Genomic DNA, 16,151 nt, shown 5'->3' with positions numbered 1-16,151 from the left:
CCCTGCTTCCCACCCAGCACCAGCCTTCCCAAGGGGTCAGCTGGGCCAGCCTGCCCGCAGCACCTTACCCAGCGCCTCTTTCTCCCCATGCCGCCCATACCCAAGCGCCTGGTCCCCTGGTGCTGCCCCTGCCTGGGTGGGACAGGGTGTCTGCCTGCCCTAACCCCAGCCAGGCCTAGGGCTCATCCACCCACTGGGAGCCTCCAGCACAGTGGCCCAGCACAGTGCCTGCTCAAGCCCCAGTCCCACCCCTCCAGCAGCTCTCTCCGGGGGCCAGCCTGGGCTGGGGGATGCAGCCCAGGGACAGGGGTTAGGGTTAGCAAAACAGAGACTGCATCCCTGTCTGTGTTCTCTTTACTTCACCCCCCCATGCCTGCCATGGTGCTAGGACCTGCAGTTGCTCAGGAGAACCCAGAGCAGCAACTTGTTTAAAAATATATTTTTTAAACAATTTCCTCACATACCTCCTCGTGTGCTGGGGAAAAATGTCTCTGCATGCCACTAATTGGCACATGCGCCAGGGGTTGCCTATCCCTGGTCTACTTCCTTGTTGCAGGAGCTGTGCAAGGAGATTACGAATATTTTAATAACTTTAGAAATCCACTGTATATTGAATAAAATAATTTTATTTTATTTTATTTTTTACAAAGATTATGGAATCTGAAAGTAGATGAAAAAAGGTAACCTTTAATGAGGCTTAATGTAGGAGATTCTCTACCCAAAAATGTGTCAAATAATAAGGTCATTAAGAACTCCAAAATTTAGTGCTATACTGTATGATATGTAAACAGATTTTGAAAATACTTTTCCCGTTACACAGCTTGACACAGTATGCACTAATCAAAAAAAATATAAACTGAAGAGTTAAATTTGCTTCAAGGGATTTCTTAGAAGGACAAGCTGTTTGAAGAGCCTTTACAGAGCCTGCAGCAAAGAACTTCTACATAACTGAAATTATTTCCTTTTACCCCAGTGCCAAATAACTCACCAAAGGCTGTCCGCTATCAAAGTGATGCCCGGAACATGGATTTGATTGTAGGACTCCAGCACTTAAAGAGCACATTGGTTATACATGGCTTTTAACCCTGGGCTACAGTGATGCTACGACACTAAACTTGAGCCTAAATCAGTCATGTAGAGATATGCATGTCATCTGAACACTGTTTAGAGTCCTTAGTTTTCCAGATCTCATGGAGGTGGTGAAGGCGCTCTGAGGTTCTGGTGCTTACATTCAGGGCAGGGTGAACTTTGCAAATGCCAGATTCCTCCATTAATGACAGGCCACAGATCCCAAAATAGGCATGTAAAGCATCTGAAAACAAGACAAAAAGGGATATAGTAAGAGCTTTGTGGTGAACCATGCAGCAACACAGTCACCTGTTCTAAATTCCAATTTATTTTTAGCCAGGCAATGAACAATTAGAAAATGAAAAGCCCTTCACTTTCTGCTTTATTATTCTACAGATCTAAATATTTCATGCTGTATTTGTTCACATACACCAGGGGTTCTCAAACTGTGGATCATGACCGAGCAACTTAAAAAGGGGGCCGCAAACTCCCCAAGGGGTACGCACAGCGATGTGGGGAAGTGTTGTGCAGAGTGGCAGCAGTGGCTACCACATGCGAGCTTCCCATCCCCCACCATCCAGCACTCGGGGTTGCGGTATCACAAAGTTTGAGAACCCCTGACATAAACCATGGCCCCCTGGTATAATATTTATCTTGTTTTTAAAGGCAGGGTGAAGAAAAGAGTTTTCCTAGATGAAAACCAGTGGTAGCAGCCAGGGAGCCAAACCTGTTGCCAGTCTTGCATGCCAGATAAGTCTAGGGGCACGTGTGAAGTCCAGCCACAGACTAACCCCATGCACTGCCCTGTCTAGCAGGTAGGAACACGTCATCCAGCTGGGGGGAGGGGCTCTCCATGGGTCTAGAAATTTAGTGGCAGGGGAGCAGTGGTACCTTTAATTGTCATAGCTTCCATAGCTGCACCAGTTAATGTTACCGCTGCTCCATAGCCACCATATTTCTGGCCTTCTTAAGAGTGGATGTTCAGTTGGTTTTGATGAAAAAGGGTGTTACACATAAGAAAACACAGTAATTGACTAGGTCATAAAGAGTATTGAGCAAAGGCCTGAAATCTGAGAATGTATTCTAGGAATCTCACCTTCTTTATTCAGCAAAGGCCTCTGCCAACTAATAGCAGTTACTTCAGCCTAGAGAGGAGATGGCCCTACCTAAAGAGTATGTTTCTCAGAGTCAATATTCTCAAGCAGTGAGAATTGACCCTCTTGGCAGAAGTACCATAAATTAGCCCTGCACCCTCCCTGAGTACTACTCTGACCTCCTTTCCCTGCTTATCTGCTGCTCTTTCTTCTTCCTTCCCTGTGCTCTCCAAATGATCTGCTGCTCTGCTTTGTTTCCTGCCCCATGCTACCTGCCTATGCTGCTGCTTTTCTGCTCCATGCCCTGTTTGCCATTTTGCCGCTGATGTCCCCTCCCCAATCTGCCACACACCACACACAAGCTGGCCACCACTGGTCTAAACATTTCCTGCTACAAATAGGCACAAGATATTTTTTAGCATAAGAACACTGTTCTTGGGTACAGCAGGAGACTCTGCAGATGAGATGACGTGAATTATTGAAACAGCAAGATATATATGAACACTAGGAACTATAACCATGACCATAATACCACCATAAACACAGAAAAATTCCCCACACTTCCCCCACTCCCCATGGGAAACAGATACTCCTAACTTGACTCTCTCAGGCAGATCAATGCTCCATAAAATACTTACGTGAGTTTCACTGTAATTTCACCGGTGACTGAACAGATTTTTCAAGAATGTATTTGCACAAACGCCAGCCAAATGTTTTGATCTTTACTGAATGAAAGAATCCTCCATTAAAGTTCATTAACGTGCAGACAGACCATAATTCACTATATATGGGAAATGTCTGCCATAGAGAGCTCTCCCACAGGAAAAAAAACGAAGAATGTTTGCTAAAACCCCATTACAAACTATTGCCTGATTGTCCATACATGGCTATCTAGTAGGCTTAATCAAGAGGTTGTGAAGTAGTGCAGAACAGTGCAGACTAATGCAGAATTTAGGATAGGTCAAAACATACCTATTCTGACATAACTTTGTTTGAAACAAGTCAGTCACCATCAGTTAAGGCTTCTGAAGGCTAGAATGGTCGCACAACCAAAATTTAGTGAAAGTGTCATATAGACAGCAGATCGCCTAATAATTTAAGACATTTAGACCTGCAATGATTGGATAAGACAACTTTCATTTACAGTGCTTCCTAAACAAGTCTCAGTTTACACTTACTCATAACTTCACTTTTAATTAAGGGTGCACCAATAAAGATTTTTTTGGCCAATACCGTTGGCTAATTATTAACCAGCCATATCAGCTGATACTGATCTGACAGTCGATACACAGCCTGACAGCGTGGAGAGCAGCATCCAGCTGGTAAATCTATCAGGGCGGTGGGGGGGGAGGAGCCTGAGGGAGGAAAGGGGCATAGTGGGGGGCAAACTGAGGCCCCAGCAGTGAGGGAGGGAATGGGCTGGGGCAGGTACTGCCCAGCTGGGGCAGTGGATGGATCCTCATTCAGGGTGGTGCACAGGGATGGGGGGTGGGGAAAACAGCTCCTTGTTGCTGCATGCATCCCAGGGGGAGGAATGGGGGGGCATGTGCCCCCCAGATTTGTGTGCAGGGCAAGGGCAGGCTGCCTGCTGTGGGCTGGGGCCAGAGGCTGTACCAGCCTCTCCTTGCCAGGGGGGCTGGGCCAGAGCTGTCCTCTGGGTGGGAAGGGCAGGTATGCTACTATAGCAGAAAGCCCCCTTTTCCTCTTGCCTGCAGTTGCTCTCCCCTCCTTGGATATGTTTTTCCTCTTCTACCTTTTCTTCCTTCCTCTTTCTTTCACTTTAAGATAAGGAATTGTGTTTTGAAATTTGTAAGTGTGCATTTTGTATCTCCCCCTGTATTTTGGTATTTTTATCTATTTGTGTGCCATGGCATTACATTTGTAGCTTATATTTTATACTCCTCACCTTTCAACTAAATGTGTTTAGTTTCATAAATAAGTTATACATTGTAACAATGTTAACAAGGGCAGGAATCAAACTGCCCTTCCCTGTATCAGGCTGGCCCCTGAAAGAGCAAGTGAATCAGTGATTGAATGTGTAACACGGTAGCAGGCAGCAATTAACACCTAAGAAAACTGCAGATCAACCAAGGGAAGAACTCAATAGAAGACAATGTAACAACCGGGAAATCTCTAAACCTGACTGATCAAGGGCTAGAAGCCCTGGCCTGAGTTAATCAATGCTGGGGACCAACTTTTGGGCTGAATATCTCCAAATCGACTGCTCCCAGAGCCCTATTCAAAATTCATAAACAGACTCCCAAACCTGCACGTACATGCGGACAACCCCTGGGGCTGACAGATGACATCCAGTAGCCACCAAGGGGGGAAGTCCCACGAGGGTCATGACCCCTGGATTGGGCAACCCTGAAAACTGGGGAGTCACCAAAGTCTGCTAAGGACAGATAAAAGGCAGTGAAAAGTGACCTTCAGTGGCACCCTCTTGATCTCCAACTCGACCAGACCTGTCCAGCCAGAAGGACCAGCCGGTGACCCCCTTCTGGAGGATAACACCATGCTGAAAGAAGCCTCGACTGGCCATCGACGGCAGACTCCAGCGCTTGTAGGATAGGTATACCGGATTCTTGTAGCTTGCTAGTGTGTGTGTGTGTGTGTGTGTGTGTGTGTGTGGACCAGCCCAAGGTTTATGAGTTAACTTCATTACAATGTTTCAATCCGCCTAATAAACCAGAATTTTAAGGATCCCAAGTTGGACATTTGTAGCTAACATTATAACAAATTTTGGGGTGGTTATAACTCACCCCATAGCCCCCACTTCCAGTGCTGCTGCCACCCGTCACATCCCCATGCCGGAAAGAGGCTGGTGTAGCCCCTGGCCCCAGGCCTGCAGTAAGCAGTCCGTCCTCGCCCCGCGCACAAATCCAAGGGGCACATGCTCCCCATGCCTCCACCGGGGGTGTGCGCAGTGGTGAGAAGCCGCCTCCTTCTCCAATGCCCCACGCCCCCAGATGAGCCTTCCGCAGCTCCATCCCACGCCCCACCCTGCTCTGGCTGGGTAGCACCTGCCCCTGTCCCAATCCCTCCCTCGCTATGTGGGCCTTGATCTGCATCCCTCATGCCCCTTCCCTTCCTCACACTCCTTCCCCACCGACTTACCAACTGGACGCTGCTTTCCACACTGTCAGGCTGCATTCCTGGTCACATGCATGCTGTAGCTGCATGCATGCATGCATGTGACATTTATTGGTGACATTATCAGCCACACTAGCCAAAAAGACCCAATTGCTGATAACGTCAATTTTCTTTTTATCGGTGCCGATCCAGTATGAACCGATATGTCAATGCACCTCTACTTTTAATGTTTTCAAAGTGCTTATTTCTATGTTCTTCTTAATCCTTGTGTTTTAATCAAAGTAATTATTTATTTCCAGTCTTCTTTGTGCTTCATCTGTGCCTTTATATACACTTTCAATTCACTCTTCATTTTCTTAGTTTTGCATTGAATTTTAAAGTTTAGGTAGTTCAGATACTACACTGAGGTGTATACTATAAGACTCAAATAAGGTCTCACTGTTTTGGCCCAACAGGGACACAGGCAATTGTGTTGGTGTCTATTTTCCCCTGAAGAAAAGACTGATGCATAAGTAGTGAAGGATAACCAAGTCATTCTTTGTTTTTCAAAACTGGCTTATTCACAAAAAATTCTTGCACTGATCACTTATCACTGGATACCAGCAAAATTAACATAAGACAGATGTCAATCTTAAATATGTAAATCTGAAAACCTTTTAAACTAAAGTCTGCTTTTGCTTACCTAATTGGAAGCACAATAAAGTGCATGTGATTTATTAGTGATTAACATACAAGCCAACTTGATGTCTGAAGTTCTACTCCTGCTTTAACATGAAATTTTTGGACAAATCTACATTTCCCCTTCCTCATCTGCAAAAGAGCAGTAACTGCTACTGGGGTTCTGAGAGGTTTAAGGTACTGTGCTCTCAAATTGTGGACAATCTTGAATGGGTGTTCAGCTGCACAGCTAACTACAATGGATCCTACAAACATAGAACAAAAAGTTTCTTAGCTCCCAGCCCAGAGGTCTAGAATTATACTGGTCCATAACTACAGACTTGGTGATAGTAAGTTAAGAACCAGTGCTAAACAGCATGATAGACTGAAGATCCAACAATTCTTTGGTCTTTAGTACAATGAAAATTAAGATTAGAAATGACTGAGTTTTAATTTTCTTAATGCTGAAAACTATTTGTATTCTTTTTGGTCCATGAAATAAAAAAAAAAATAACATTTTGTCTTTCTACTTACCATTATATCCCCCGCCCCCACCCTTCAGTTGACATCAGCTCAAGAGCTAGAATCATAACTGTACAAAGCCAGAACATTTGGAATCTCAAGCTTTCAATCCTAATTTCAAAAACTAGGGTTTCATGAGATGACCACCTATTAATATGAATGCTCAACTGAAGTAAGGGTGGGGGGAGAATCAAATCAGAGTAACTTTACAACCAATATGGTATCACCAAATTAAATCTCTATATTTATTAGCTATGTACAATTTTTCCTTGGTTTCACAAAACTTAGATGTAATCATTCTTCCTGAAGATTACTATTTGAGCCGCAAAATACTGACATAGGTTGCAGTTTCAAAGATCAAAACGTAAAAAGACTCTTATATCAATAGAGAAGTCAAAGGAGATCAGAACAGAATCAAAACTTGAAAAATGACTATACAAAAATAGCATCCACATATTAAATAGACTTGCTCTGGGGCATACAGAGTCTCACTCACTGACTTCAGTGACAAAGGCAAGTTTAACACCCCTCTATGTTTAGCCTTGCAGAACCAAAGAAGCTCAAGGAAAGTGATCCATCTCTTTCCTGATTCTCACATCAACAAACTTGAGTTCAGTTTACAGGACTACTGTCCTTCCCACCTCTAGATGTAGATGTTATAGTGAAAGTAACAGGGCTGTTTCATCCTGATGGTATGTTTTGAAGACAAAGGGTGTAACTGAAGACAGCATTAGGCTGGAAAAATCTGCATTATGCAGATATTGTACAAGCCAGAAAGAACAAAGCTTAACTTTCAGATGTCAGGCAGATTCTTCAGGGATGGCAGTTACCATTTCAGCCATGCAGTTTTGTAATAGAAGCCACAGACATGCATAAGTGGAAATGTAAGATACAGTTTTCATGAGGTCACTCTTCAAAGCAGACCTGCATTCCCTCCCTCATATCTGACTTAAGCTTTGTGAAGTTGCACACAGGTGATATTCAAAAGCAGCAAAACTGCGTAAAACACATACAGGTCACACCAGCTGCCAAGGCTAGTAAGTATTAAGAAATAAGCTGTATTTCACAAGGTGCCAGAGCTAATAAGTGCTTGGCATACCAGTGAAGTTTTCTAGAGACATCCTACACTAATCATGAGATTGAAGTTCTAAATCCTCCAGTTCCACATTCAGCCTGTCTATAATCATGCACAGAAGCCTACCACCTTCAAAAGAGAGCCTTGGCAGCAGAATCAGAGAAGACTCGCTTTGAAGGGAATTACATAGTGTTCATGTGTGCGCTTAATGAAAACCCGAAGAAAGTAAGGTTTATCTTTAGCTTTACCAGCCTTAAGCCATATTCCTTCATACATACAACTTTGTACGAGAAATCTTTTATACAGCTCAAGTTTTAATCAGATTGTTTTTTAGTGTGCTAAAAAAAGGAGCACATCAAGATAGAGACGAATGGCTCTACTATGGTGATGGTGACTGATCACAAAGCAGCACAGCAAATACAAGTAGCTTCAAGAAGAATACATTCTCATGCAGTAATTCTTTTGCTGGAAACCTTATGGTGAATACATACTTCCTTTGGGGTATTATCATGTGGACAGAACCACTCCAGTTGCGGTCTCTGTTAAGACTATAAGGTTACTTATTACACAAGTTCTTTAGTTAAAAAGTGATCAGAAAAACTAAAGAAAATGCAATCCAGAGTCAAAACTCTGTTTTATGTCCCCTTTATGTAAGGGACTAATTTGCTACAGCAATAAACAAGGAAAAGTGGTAGAGGGAAACGTGTATACTTCATGTTATGACAGTCAGTTATATTTTATAGCTTCTATTGCCCACATTTTTGAGAGGAAAACAATTAAAAAGTATGAGAGACCTATTGGACTAAATTGGGAGATAAAAAATACCCCAGATTTGTGAGAGTAGTTTACCTGGATGGCTGTCTGGCCACTTTGCAAATCCACCAACAAGGCGATCTTGAGTTGACAAGATGTAATTCCTATTTTTCTCAAAATTGGTATACTGGAATATTTTTAAGAGCTGAAAAGAAATAAGTGGCACGACAATACGTGAACAAAAGTATTAATATTTAATTGGTGCAAAAGAGCATAAATCTAATAAGATTTAAGGCCCTACATTTTTGCAAAAAAGTACTAGATAAGTATAGTACAGTACAAAGTGCAGAGAGCAAGATAGCAATTTTAAGGTCATGCCAGCCTGCACTGGATGCAGCTATGCTGCAGCAGTGACAGATAAAGGAGTTAAACTAGTTAATAAATATATAAAAATGCCTCACTACTGTATTACCTTAAGAGTTGCTCCCACCCAGAAGGAGTAACACGTGTCCACAGGTTTGTTGGGCCGTCCATGGTAGCCATTCTGTTGCCTCATTATACACCATCTTCTTATCCTGTTCAGTTCTTTTTCAGAGAAGACTTCCTCCAATTTACCCATCAAGCACAATGATGCAATTCCACAGAACGTGGAGCCACCTGCAAGAAGAAGAATAGTCTCTGTGATGCTTTGAAATAGAAATTTGGCCTTAGTGAGGATCTGGCTAACTGAGATCATAAAAGCTACAGCATAATACAAAAAGTAAATAAATAAATCAGACGCCTGCTTAATTAGAAAACCTAATTTGAAATCTAACCTCCACAGGAAAAGTAACCCTTTGTCTAGCACAGACACCCGCCACAAAAAAAATTACATGTGCTATTCTACAATGACTAGAGCTTAATTTCCTTACAGCTGGAGGTTCTATCAGTGCTGCACCATTCATGTAACTAGTAAACAGTGATGTAACAGTGCTGTATTCACTGCTGCAGACCTGTTTCCATACGTAATCAACAAGCAAATGAATGGGAAGCCAGAAATCTATTTGAAATGATGCTGCCAAATTCAGAGACACAGCAAGCAAGCTATCTATACCAGTGTTTCTTAACTTTTAAGTAGCAAGTACTCCCTAACTTCTGAAAATTTTAATAAGTACCCCAACACTCAATTTTCCAGGGGATTTTATATTTACAGACTAATGTGTGCCATATGTTGGAAGAAGGGCTGTGTATATAAGGCCATGATATGACAGATGTCTGATCTGGTGTGGGTAGGATTGCCACCTTTTACACCAGGGGTGCACAACTCAAGTATGTACCTGGGCTAGAGGTGATGTTGACCAAAGCTAGAAGGGCTGAACCCAGGTGCCGTGCAAAGCACGGCATGCCAAATTATTACTGGGAAATTTAAAGCGCTGCAATGCATGGCGCACCAAATTTTTTGCCATAGTTTTGAGAGGAGGAAGGGGCAAGAGAGAAAGGAAAAGAGGGTGAGAGAGAGAGAGAGAGAGAGAGAGTGTGTTGGGGTACCCACATACCCCCTTGCCTGTGTCTCGCATACCCCCAGGGGTACACATACCACAGGTTGAGAAACTATGATCTATACCACTCCAATGTAGAAAAGTTAAAGGGAAGAAAAATTTTCAATTCACTACCCTCTACTATAAGTCTCATTGTGTCTGGGGAAAAAAAGGATCATAAGGTTGGAGAGAGAGAAAAATTTCCAGTGTAAGAAGGGGGAAGATAAAGTCATTCCACCCTTAATTTCTACAGAACATTCACTGTTGTTTTTAAGCCACAATAAAGACCTTTGCCTTCTTTCTGCTAGTGCTCCAGCTGGGATGATTTATTTGAGGCACAGAAACAGAAAATTGCTGAACCCTCTCCTCCCAGGACATCCCCTTCCTCACCCCTGGTTCCAATTCAACTGCTCTCAATGGAGCCAATGAATGATGGTTTATTAATCAAATTAATGCTACAGTTTCACCAGAACGGATATCAGTCAGTTTCCTTCAACTGGGGTGGGGGGGGTCACAGAGGGAAAAGCTAGACTTCCACATCAAATTACTGAAGTAGCCAAATTCCTGAAGTAAATTGTAGGTAACCTGCCAGTGTATTTAGTTAGCTCATGCTCAAAAGTCCAACTAGCTACAAGCTGCCAGCAGTTGTGCATTGTTTCAGGCTCTCTCACTGCTACACTTCAGCAAGTTTACAACAAAAAATATACCACCATGAAGCTTCTTACACTGCAGCTGGCCTACTGGGAACTGATCACTTCACCTTCTTCTCACTGCACTGACAGTAAACACCAAGTACTTCCCTAAAATTGCTGATGTAGAACATTTCTCTGATGGACAGAAGGGAACCATAAGACCATATCCATTTCAAGATGATGTCTACACTATGAAAGTCTAAGGACCCCATTATAACTATAAGGAACACTGCAAAACACACAGTGGTGCTCCAGACTTCAAGAGAATAGACCGAAGTCCGAAACAAAACAGGAATCTCAAGTAATTTCTGCATCACTTTCACACTAACTAAACTGTCAAGATTTCCTGAAACCACACTACAACTTGGTAGTGAATTACTTTATTTGAGTCTACCTAATCCTTGTTATTACGGAATATGCCATAGCATACACTTAGGTTAAAAACTGCCTGGGTAAGAACCTAAATTAAGTTGTTGAGGCAATATGTGGGCTCATTTAGATCAAGACACACCACTAGCAATACAAACATGCTGTGAACTGGGTCCAATGAGAATTAGGCTCCTTTACTTCACAACTAACTTCATTCTAGCATCAATACGTAGAAGAGAGACTAGAGCAAAAGCACGGTGGAATGCTAAGGAACCATGGATAAATTTGTTAACTGTAGACATAAATAATCCCTTTGAAATGAGTTTTTTTGTTTCCAAAATGCCATGGAACAATCATCATATCATGCAAGAACCAGTGTTCACTATAAGGTTATCAAACCTTTAACATACATGCACACATATAATAACATTGGTTTTTCCATATTAGAAATGATCCAGCTGCTCTAGCAATTATTGCCACAGACAAATAAATAATGTTTGCACTGAAAACAGCAAGTTAAGAATTTCTGACTTCATGCTTTTCAGCTTGCTGCTTATAAAAGCTAACTGTAGTCCTAAAATTCAACTGACTCTGTGGTTCAGTGCAGGAAAAGATGATAGGGTTTATCTGTGGTTGTCTGAACTGGAGAGTACCCTCAGGAAGGATTGCTGCATGAGGACACTTGCAGGACTCCCAAAACAGCAATGATAACATTGTAAGGAGGCTGCTCTCCCAATATACAGCTTAGGTCCCCTCTAAGAGTTAGTTAGATAAGAACAATAGAGAGCAAAACTGTTTAGCACTCTCTCTCTCTGCCTCCAAACCTGTACAGGTCACACTGTAGGGTCATAGGAAAAAGGATGGCAACACATTCTGAGAGGTGCTTTGGATTTATTGTACTTCCTTAACCACCCAAAATATCCAAAGGGAGGGAAAGCATGATAGGAATGCTGAATGCCAAGTGTGGAAAGCAGCTTAAAGTTCACTATAGCCATTTTTAGAGTGGAGAAAACATTTTGAGGGCCTTACCATGAGATTCCAGCCCAGCTCCCTGTGCCAGCCCATTATCGTATGACTAAAAAAGAAAAAGCACTTCAGAACCAAATTATTCATATCAACATACATCTCCAGCATCCTGCATATATATTTTCATTTTGTAAGAAGAATTTGTATCAAGACATAGTATTCAATTTTTAAACCAGCTGATAACTTCTGAACAACCTGCGCCTTGAAAAGTTAACAGCAATAAAATGCCCTGCCGGCAGCTTTTATAATTGTTTTCTCAAAACAAGATCAATGTTTCTGTTTCAGTAGCATTGCATGATAAGCGCTGAATAATTCTATAGCATTTCATTGCAAAGTTACAGGGACAGAAAAAGCCAATTCTGTGGGACTTTTTAAATCTATTCTGCTGGAGCTGTGTTTTTTTTACACAGAGAAAGTAGTTTCTGAATTCAGACAAGATGAAACTAACTTATTTATGCTGTTATCTTCACCAAACCAAGAGCAGGAAAGTAACAAAACATTACAAGTAACTTGGCGCTGAAGTACATTACATACTCTAGTAAAGACTTGCACACATCAAGCCCATAAGAGCAACAAGAAAATGCAGCACAAACATACTTGTTAAGCATGAAAAAGAAAGCTTGAGATGAAATGAAACAGCTCTATGAAAAGCTACCTTTAAAAATACCAGTGTTGGGAGTAATTTCTTCCCTCTGATGTAAGCTTTAGCAATCAGTTAAGTGCTAAAATCTCTTGTATTAAATCTGCCTAAAAACATATTTAAAAACAAAACACAATTTTTTTTATAAAGGCAGCATTGTGGGTTCCATGTTTATGGGATTAGTAATTCCAAGCCATGTCTGTTCAGTTTATCTATCTATCTGTATTTTCTAAAAAGGGTCACAACCCCTTGAATACTGAAGTCAAAGTTGACTCTAAGGTTTACAGATCAACAAAAATACTACATCAAAAACTTTTAAGTCAGTGACATAATGAAAAGAGTGCTAGTCTATCATGTACAAAGATGCATTTTTTAAATAGATTACTTTTTCAGACTAGAGGTACACTGTAATATTGTAATGTTCAATCAAACATTTGCCTTTATTGGCGTACGTGCTTAAATGTATGATTCAGGAAACAATTTTCTGTATGAAATTTAAGTTTGTGTTGCACTTCTGACACAACAATACTAAACCAAGAGACAGAGGGCAAGAGAAAATAATGAATTCTAAAACAGGAAAGATCTGTAATAATGACTGATATGGCTACTCAGTCTTGCTGTTGTCTAAACAAATTACTGTACCTCAGCTGCAAGTCAATTTGCATAGCTGAAGAGCTTATGAACTGACTTGCACTGAAATATATAAATAAGCCTCACTTACTTGCAACTGGTGACATAGGATATTGAAACAAAACCAAATCTTTGTATGGTAGTTCACTACTGAACAATGCCAACTATTTTGCCTGATAATTAACGTGCATATGAGAACAAAGTAACATTGTTAAAAAAGAAGCATTTGTACGGGAAACCCCCCCCACTAAAACAACGATATGGTTTATAAAAGAAATCCAGAACTGTAAAAACTGAAATAATATTTGCTTCAGATGTAATCATGAAATTTATTTTTGAATGCAAAATATTTGTACTTAATGTTATTTTATAACAGCAGCCACGTAGTGTTTAATAGCAGCGTTGGATATTAGCATTCAGGCATCCTGCGTGTTATGCAATTTTAAATACTGTATTTATAAACTCTGTAAAATTCCTTTTTACATAGTGGGAAAATAGTCACCTTGGCAACCTATATAAAGCAAAAATTGAGCAGCCTTTGTTAATAACAGCTCTATTTTATTTTTTTCTGATAGTATAATAAATATCTGTTTTCTAACTTCAATGGATCTGGAGATTCATCAGACTTGAAATCAAGCAGAGGTAAACCAAGTGATAAGCAGGATGAATGCTTTCCAGGTACAGTATTTTGTAACTTACCTGGGTTAGAAAGGCTTGCTTAAAAGACTCAATTCCCAATTGTGTGAGGAACTGTGCCTATCCTGGATAGCGAGACACGAGAACTCAACTGTCAAGCTTACACTAAGGTTATACAATCCAGTAGTGTTTGACACTAATCCAAAAATGAATATAGCAGGCTAGAAAGCAGAGATCGCCTATAAACACCTTACTGAGGATCCCTGCTGCATTGGGGGTTCCCTAGCAAGCGTAAAGCCAACAGAGCATCAAAATATCATGCAAACATAGGCCATACTCCCGCTGATGAGGGGTCCCTTGAGGAACGAAATGCAGCAGAGGACCCAGACAAGCAAATCCCAATGTATAAATGTATAATTTCTTATGACTGACAAATTTCTTCATTTGGGTAAAGGTTGTGAACAGAGACTGTACATCTTCAGTGCTTGTGCTGTGAATGCTACCACGTCCAGAGACCTAATGACTACATGATAACAAGTCTCCCTTCTCAGTTACATTCTTTTCCATCTCACAGCACAGGAGAGCTGCAGGCATGTTTAACTCGAATCTTAGATCCTGCAACAGCCCCGCTTATTCAATACGTGCAGTGTCAGGAACAAAACTAACTCACGTGTTGACTGTATCAGGGATGACTGCAGTAACCAGATTCTAAAATATGGTGGGATTGAAGGTGTATACACACTTCTGTGCAAAGATACCTGTGCTAAGTCTAAACGATCGAGAACGGATACTGAAAGCTGTAAAGCCATAGGAGCACGGAGCTTCAAATGGGCTACTTTACCTGCTACGGTATCTTTAGACTGCGCCACAGCATTCTACCTCATTCCAATCTGAGGGTTCATTGATACAGCACAGTTATACATTTTTAATGGAATATAATAAATGTAGGTCTTAACAAAGGTAGAAAATTTGAAATTAAATTTGAAACATTTATATGCTAAAAATAAATTATATTTACAAATACAAATAACTGACTTCTTACCCCTGGCTCATATACAATACTATAATTATATTAACAGCACACGTGCAGCAGGGCTGTGCATTGTACACATTTAAATGTATAATGCTAATATCTGAAGATTTTCCCTACTACATAGAAGTCTAATATCTTTTTAATAAACACAGGAAAACTCACCATACTTCTTCTAATATAGTCTATTGCCTTCTTCATATCCATGCCTGACCAGTTGTTGAGCATGTAGCAGATACAGGAAGCACAGTACACAAATCTCATGTCATTCTCGCTACCTTCAAGCACAGCGCAGAAACTGAAAGAGATTTTTTTCAATATGCACTGAAAAGGGTATCACTTTATTACGATGAACATGAATAGTAACTATTCAGAATAATGCAACATTTATTTCTCCTTTCAGGAGGAAATTCCTTATATATCTGGACTACCCAGAAGGACTATACTATGATTAGAAAGATATCTAATCCACGCATACATTGAATTATTAAATATCCTCTGTAAAAGATATGCTTCTATCAAACAAAACAAGATTAAATGAACCATTTACATTTTAGAGGCTTTTGCAATTTTAGCTACGCTAATGTCAGACTACTTGTATTAATATTTAATAAAATGTTTCAATGCCCGCATTCTTCCACCCACATCATATTACATCACTACCCACAACAGAATCTTTTTGCCTACTAATCCCTTTGTAGGAATCCTAGGGCCCTAGTTATTCACTGTTTAAGGATCAGGTTTTATATGTACAAAGATATTAAATCAGTATCATTAGCGCTGCACATACTGTGTGTGGAAATAATCTGGCATCCAGTTTCTTTGATTGGGTGACCCTTTTGAATTTTATCTTAGTCCTTCTAACAACTAGAAAATGAAAGCAGCATGAATTAACACGTCCAAGTCAGACATCGATCTTTATGTTGCTTGACATCAAAACCCATATCACTGAATTGCTTTGCTTCCTGACAAGAGTTCATTTGGCTCAAATATATAGCTAGGATACTTAGGAGCTTTTAGAACCCATGAACCTGGCAGGTGAACTGAAGTTGTTTGAAAATGTCCTCTGACTGACACATTAATCTAAAGAACAATTTATCTTTTTGATTTGAAAAACACCAACTCAAATACCACACTGAGCCAAACAGTAAGAGAAGAGCATGAGATATAGACACGCTAATAATCCAATGTGCCTGCAGATGCTGACTTATACCAAAACTAGACAGACAAATGCACACTTTTTTCCCCATAGGAATATTTGTCTCATTTCATGTCAGTCATTTTATCTAGACATGAGATTCAAATCCAAAAACACATGCAGCTCATTCCTCATCTAGAATTCTCAGATT

General features: G+C 40.8%; 1 protein-coding gene across 2 annotated transcripts in view; it reads right to left on the bottom strand.

The window, feature by feature from the left end:
- Positions 1–608: 608 nt before the first annotated feature.
- The window catches only part of PGGT1B (protein geranylgeranyltransferase type I subunit beta), a 58,776-nt gene continuing 43,233 nt past the window's right edge, over positions 609–16,151 (bottom strand). For both annotated transcript variants that reach the window (XM_014600954.3, XM_019484530.2), the window contains exons 5-9: positions 14,968–15,100; positions 11,870–11,915; positions 8,735–8,919; positions 8,359–8,467; positions 609–1,312 (exon numbers count right to left, since the gene is read on the bottom strand). In XM_014600954.3, the coding sequence (XP_014456440.1) occupies positions 1,131–1,312; positions 8,359–8,467; positions 8,735–8,919; positions 11,870–11,915; positions 14,968–15,100 (655 nt within the window). In that variant the 3' untranslated portion in view covers positions 609–1,130. The remainder of the gene's footprint in view (positions 1,313–8,358; positions 8,468–8,734; positions 8,920–11,869; positions 11,916–14,967; positions 15,101–16,151) is intronic.

The sequence above is a fragment of the Alligator mississippiensis genome, chromosome 3 (assembly GCF_030867095.1).
Source record: "Alligator mississippiensis isolate rAllMis1 chromosome 3, rAllMis1, whole genome shotgun sequence".
Taxonomy (NCBI): Eukaryota; Metazoa; Chordata; order Crocodylia; family Alligatoridae; genus Alligator; species Alligator mississippiensis.
Note: the sequence above shows the minus strand (reverse complement) of the source record. Positions and strands in the feature narration are given on the sequence as shown.